Consider the following 6,006-nt stretch of genomic DNA (forward strand, 5'->3'; position numbering starts at 1 on the left):
ATACGGAGGACTTCGTAATTGAGACTCCGACCAACAATAATTATATTTTTATATGTATGTATGTATTTATATTTTATATGTATTATTTAATGCATGCAATTAATTGTAATTACATTACTCACTCTCAGCGTTATCCAAGATCAACCAACATGAGTGTATGATCTCTTTTTTATTTTTTTTACTATTTTTATATTTTTTTGTTTTTTATGTTTATAAGTATAAAAAACAATATATATATGTAGTAAAAAAAGTAAAAAAGAGATCATACACTCACTACCTCCACGTTGGTTGATCTTGGATAGCGCTGAAAGTGAGTAATGTAATTACAATTAATTGGGAAAAAAACGATTATATAAAAACATTATAATTTGATAGTTTATATATTAATTTTATTATAAGTAATTTTTGCCACTCAAAAAAACTTGAATTTATTGTTAATTAAAACGTTAAAGAAAGTCAATATTTAAAATATCCGATGACGTTCCGGAAACGCCCGAAGTTAATCGACGGTATCGTGACGTCACGACGCAAAGCTGGACTCGATTGCATGTGGCAAAATATACAGGTTATACATTTAATCCAGTATTGTGAATCTGTATATATATAATATGGACGAAAAAGAAAATGAAATTGTTGGTTTGAAACAACTGAAAGGCTATCGTGCTTGTTTTGTTCCGTTGTGTGCAAATAATTCAAAAAATGCACCCGATAAAATTTACGTGCATGTCCCTCAAGATGAAAAAAGACGGAAACAATGGTGTCAACTTGCACGACGTGTATATCAGCCAACAAAATCAAACTTATATTGCTGTCAGGATCATTTAAATGTAAGTAAACGGAATAAGATTTTATTTTATTAAATATTTGTATGTATAGTACTTAACCTCAAAATTAATATACATTTGAAATATTTTTTTACGTATATTTTATAGATAGAAGAAGATTTGGAAAACTACATTAGATTCAAATTGTATGGAGCACCTCTGAAATTAAAGGAAAATGTAGTACCACGGTTTTTTGACTGCCAAATAGACCGTAAAAGAGCTGCAAGTAGCCCAGTTCCTAGAAGAGCATACAAAAAATTGAAAACAAGGAGAATTTTAAATGAAATGTTAGCTGATAAGCAAGATATTGACAGTTGCCTTCAAAAAGAAAAAGAAATAATATCACCAACAGAAGAACTTGCAGTAGCAACAATAAGTTCAGCAAGCGAATATCTACCGGAGCAAAGAAGCAACATTGTTATGCATGGAGAAAATGCATTGGAATCTGTACCAAGCACAAGCAAAGCAAATCCGTTAAAAGAAATGAACGAATCCTCTAAGTTCATGAATAAAAGTACTCAAGTGTCAAATCTTCGAGCACACTTTAGGAGTAAAGGAGTTTCATGTCAGCTTTTAAATGATTGTACTGCATGTACTTCGATTGCTGCAAATGTTAAACGTGTAGTAGATTCCGCGAATTCACCTATAAAATGGGAAAATAAGAATATATGCCATTCGAGCACTACGGTGACGACAACAGCAACGAGTTCAGCGACAAATCCCACCGTAAGCGAGTATCATCCTTCATCGGGCGAAATTAAAGAGGAAATGGAAGAATGCGATGCTCATTTAAAACGAGAAGCTTTAAATATGACTAATTATTTTATTAGTTGTGATTCTAAACGATATATCGGAATCCCTGTAAACTGGTTATGGATATTAGATCATCTACATAATGAAATTAATATGAGTATTGATAATATCAAGCTTACTCTTACAAAAATAAGATTAAATGACACTTTTGTGCGATTAGGAGATCAGTTTGGTATTAGTAGTACGCAAGCCAGCAAAATATTTAATAAATGTATAATTAAATTAGCTAATGTATTAAAAACACTTATTTACTTTTCTGACAAAGAAAGTGTGAAACGAGCTTTACCGATACCATTCAGAGCCAATTACAGTAATGTGGTGGCAATTATCGATGCGTTTGAAATACAAATAGAGAAACCATCAAATCCCGTACATCAAGCGCTTACATGGTCGGAATATAAAAAATGTAACACCATTAAATATTTAATTTCGTCTTCACCTGATGGTAAAATTAATTTTATTTCCAAAGGTTACGGAGGTAGAATATCAGACTGTGTTTTATTTGAAGTATGTGGTATATTGGACAAGCTACCGGAAAATAGTGCTGTAATGGCTGATCGTGGATTTAAACAGATTGAAACTATATTATTAAAAAAAAACTGTAAGCTTATTCGACCACCGAGTGTTTCATCAAATATAAAACCCTCTAAATCACAAGTATTAGAAACAAAACGAATTGCTAGCCTACGAATACACATTGAACGTGTTATACGAAGAATACGTGAATTTAAAATGTTAGTACCTCATGCCTGTTCGAACCATTGTGTTATACCAATTATAGATCATGTAGTGACAGTATGTGCAGGATTAGTCAATATTCAAACACCTATTATACTAACCTAATAATATATGTATATTTTTAATTTTGTTCACATTATTTACTTTTATTTTATAACAAAATATTTGACAATAAAATATTATTTTATAATAAAATGTAAGAGTTTAGGAAAAATGTGATTTTTCCAAAATAATATGACTTCCTCAATAATCGACGCAGTATATTTTTCATCAAAATCCATCCATAAACAAGTAATATTTTTACTACTTTCAAAGTCTGGATGTGCGACACAAAATAAACCCTTTTTTCTTTTTGCCATAAACATTTGTAATTGCATTTGGGCTTTACATTTTTGGCTGATGGTATCTTCACTTGGTAAGAATTTTTTAAAAGTTTTATCCGAGCTTGGACATTTGATTTCTACAATGAAATTATCTCCAATTGCATCAGGAGAGGCTCCAAGAACCGGAAACATTGGTGATAATAAAAGGCCACATTTGTAACATTCCAGTCCTGTTTTGTTTTGTAATACATGTAAAACTTCATTTTCTAAGCGTTTTCCTCTTTCCATCTGTGCCGAATAAAATAGCTTAGATGCTCCGATAATTCCATTGACAAGTGTACCATCTGGTGTCTGGCAATGAGCACATTCATATAACTTTGAAGCTGTTATACGTCCATATCGTAATTCGTACCACAATGAATTGTCACTTTGGTCTATGGTACGTCTGTTCACTTCCTCACAAATAGCTTCTGACATTCGTGATTGAGCAAATAACATAAATTCATCTGCTAAAGATTTTCGTTCTTTTACAAAATCAATCATTAGGAAATGTAATGATATTAAAGTTATATGTCTTTCGGATGTAACATAGTGGTGCCTTGACAGCTGGCTATCTAAGTTTTTCGTTTTAGCGATGTGGAGGATAGTTTGCAGAAAAGAAGGATGCTCATCAGATGATATATTTCCTGGCTCTACAGAAGTAGATGTCTTTAACAAATCTTTTGCTTCAATAAATTGTTTCGCTGTTCCAACTTTTGCTAATACAGGTTTTTTCCAATAACATTGTACATCTGTAGGAGATGGCTCTTCAGAACGTCTATGAGTCCACATCAAAAAAGCTATTGCATGCTTGCAACCACCTATAGCGAATTAAAATATTTATGTTAATCAATATGTGTATAATAATACTGCACATTAAAGTAAATTTATGTACAAAGTTATAGAATTAAAAATCAAACTTAATTACCACTTGAAGCAGCACAGTCATGACATTCTACATTAATTATCGATTCAGTTTCTTCATTTACTGTTAAAGTTACAGAATACGCTTTATTTCGAACTCTGTGTTCAGGGCAAACTTTGGCTTTAACAGTGCAAATAGTATTTTCTCTTTTTAGACAAACATAACCTATTGCGGAATCTCCATAGTTTTGCCGAGAAGAACTAAAATAACAATAAATAAAGGTTATGTATAAATATATAATATATAAATAAATGTTATCTAATTTTAATTTTTGCATATTGTAATATAACTTACATGTTAACTTTTGCATTGCGGAACTCAGCAGCGTTAAAGTCATCACTGTTTTTCACATATTCGCAAACCATAAACATATCCACTTTTGGCAAATTATTCGAATTACCTTTCACAAAATCCGAATCAACCATTTTTTTAACCTTAATATCTTATTTATTAATTAAAACAATATTATTTAATGCCAGACTGTTTCTCTTACTGCTAGCTGTCGACTAGGAGCAACTCGGAGCTATTGTCGCGGTGACGTCATAGATCTCGCGGCCAATGAAAAGGCGTTTCGTTTATCCGTTTAAGTGTTCAAATATGACGCTTTTTAAAACGTTGTTTATAAAAATTTGGACAAACATAAAGATATATTTATAACAGTTTTATGTTATTTACGTTATGTATAATATTATATATATTTTTTAAAGCATTTTATTTATTTATTTTGTACCCAATTGCATGCATTAAATAATACATATAAAATATAAATACACACATGCATATAAAAATATAATTATTGTTGGCCGAAGTCTCAATTACGAAGTCTTCCGTATTTAACAAAAAGTAAAAGTACAAAAAAAACAAAAAAATATAAAAATAGTAAAAAAAAGTAAAAAAGAAATCATACACTCACCACCTCCACGTTGGTTAATTTTGGATAGCGCTGAGAGTGAATGTAATTACAATTAATTGCATGCATTAAATAATACATATAAAATATAAATACATACATACATATACAAATATAATTATTGTTGGCCGGAGTCTCAATTACGAAGTCCTCCGTATTTTTTTATTTTACATGTAATATAGAGGACTTTTACTTATTGGGATATGTACTAAATATAGGCACTTTCAATATGACAGAGAGAGAGAGAGAGAGAGAGAGCAAGGAAGCGTAATTTTATGATTTTCTAAAATAAAGTGGTTTTAAGCAATTTTTATGAGCTGACAGTGTGAAAACTAGCGGTGGTTGAAGGTTGACGCCATTGAGACTTTTGATAAGTACCTCATAAAGAATATTTTCGCATAGGTTATTTCTATTTTGACCGGGGCCACTTTTCCATATGATTAGTGCGTGGTTCTTTCGTATATTTTATTTCATTATTTACTTCAGTGTTTACAATTCAAGCATATTAACCTCTATCTTTAATCATCATCATTGAAATATTCTTCAACTCGTTCAACTTGTGAATGTTCTTCAGCTCTTTGCCTCTGCCGAATTAAATTTAATAACTCAAATTTAACACTTCCACGAGCAGGTGGTGGAGCAACAACAGCTACTGGAATTTCTTTTTTACATGCGTCATATTTTAGTGTAGGAGAAAACTGTATATCGCACAAATTTTAATTTATCAATAAATATTGCACAACATGTATTCTTAATTATATTTATATTATATTATACTACAAGAAAAATAGGAATAATTTACGGATTATGTGATCCACGTATGGATTTTTCACTATTTTAGTCTTGAAATTAATTCATATTCAAATGCTTACTCAAATGCTTCGCAAGTATTCTTCGCAGATATTAATATAATATCTGCGCGATAAGAAACTTCGTGATTATATATATGTACAGGCTGTTCCCAGATTGTGACAAGTTGTTTACATCGATTTGACTTTACCTTACGACATTAAAATTTTGCTTCGTAACCATTGTCTAGCCGTACGCGATAAAAACGATTCATAGTTATATATTCGCAGCATATTGCGGAAATAAATTTCCTTTCATTTTTATCCCTTGTTAAATGCAAAAAATGCGAGCGGAATGTGCTACGTGAAGAATTGCTGGGTGCGCGCAGCGTAAGCGAGTACGGATATGGTGTGCGCATAGAGGCGTTTGTAATTATTTCTCGAAAATGATACTTTGGAAAATAACTTTATCACACATGGTTGAATTCGTATTAAAATAACCATTAATTTGGTCACACAAAAAATTTAAAAATAAAAAAAAAATGTTTTTTTACTACTATTATAAAGTTCACTTTATGCCATTTAACTTTGATCTAAAACATTTTTTTCTATCTCTCATAGTTTCGACGATATTTACATCGGAAGA

General features: G+C 30.9%; 2 protein-coding genes across 3 annotated transcripts; one reads left to right on the forward strand and one right to left on the reverse strand.

Moving 5' to 3' along the window:
• The first annotated feature begins 511 nt into the window (after positions 1 to 511).
• LOC105458113 lies at positions 512 to 2,500 on the forward strand. Of its 2 annotated transcripts, none has more exons than XM_011703181.1 (2): positions 512 to 827; positions 933 to 2,500. In XM_011703181.1, the coding sequence occupies exons 1-2, from the start codon at positions 609 to 611 to the stop codon at positions 2,478 to 2,480; spliced, it is 1,767 nt and encodes a 588-aa protein (XP_011701483.1). In that variant the 5' UTR covers positions 512 to 608; the 3' UTR covers positions 2,481 to 2,500. The 2 variants fall into 2 exon arrangements, 1 of the variants encoding a protein (XP_011701483.1); XR_975493.1 differs by having other exon boundaries at positions 738 to 827; positions 937 to 1,025.
• A 47-nt stretch (positions 2,501 to 2,547) lies between these two features.
• Positions 2,548 to 4,351, reverse strand: LOC105458122. The gene is made up of 3 exons (XM_011703193.1): positions 3,957 to 4,351; positions 3,666 to 3,862; positions 2,548 to 3,558 (listed from the first exon to the last, which is right to left on the reverse strand). The coding sequence occupies exons 1-3, from the start codon at positions 4,085 to 4,087 to the stop codon at positions 2,555 to 2,557; spliced, it is 1,332 nt and encodes a 443-aa protein (XP_011701495.1). The 5' UTR covers positions 4,088 to 4,351; the 3' UTR covers positions 2,548 to 2,554.
• Positions 4,352 to 6,006: the final 1,655 nt, after the last annotated feature.

This window comes from Wasmannia auropunctata, unplaced genomic scaffold, assembly GCF_000956235.1.
Source record: "Wasmannia auropunctata unplaced genomic scaffold, wasmannia.A_1.0 LD336101.1, whole genome shotgun sequence".
NCBI classification, from domain to species: Eukaryota; Metazoa; Arthropoda; class Insecta; order Hymenoptera; family Formicidae; genus Wasmannia; species Wasmannia auropunctata.

Coding starts and splice junctions, on each gene's coding strand:
- LOC105458113 (XM_011703181.1), top strand. CDS start 609: ATGGACGAAAAAGAAAATGAAATTGTTGGTTTGAAACAACTGAAAGGC. Junction 828..932: donor GCTGTCAGGATCATTTAAAT/GTAAGTAAACGG, acceptor TATATTTTATAG/ATAGAAGAAGATTTGGAAAA.
- LOC105458122 (XM_011703193.1), bottom strand. CDS start 4,087: ATGGTTGATTCGGATTTTGTGAAAGGTAATTCGAATAATTTGCCAAAA. Junction 3,863..3,956: donor CGCAATGCAAAAGTTAACAT/GTAAGTTATATT, acceptor TTGTTATTTTAG/TTCTTCTCGGCAAAACTATG. Junction 3,559..3,665: donor TGACTGTGCTGCTTCAAGTG/GTAATTAAGTTT, acceptor AATTCGCTATAG/GTGGTTGCAAGCATGCAATA.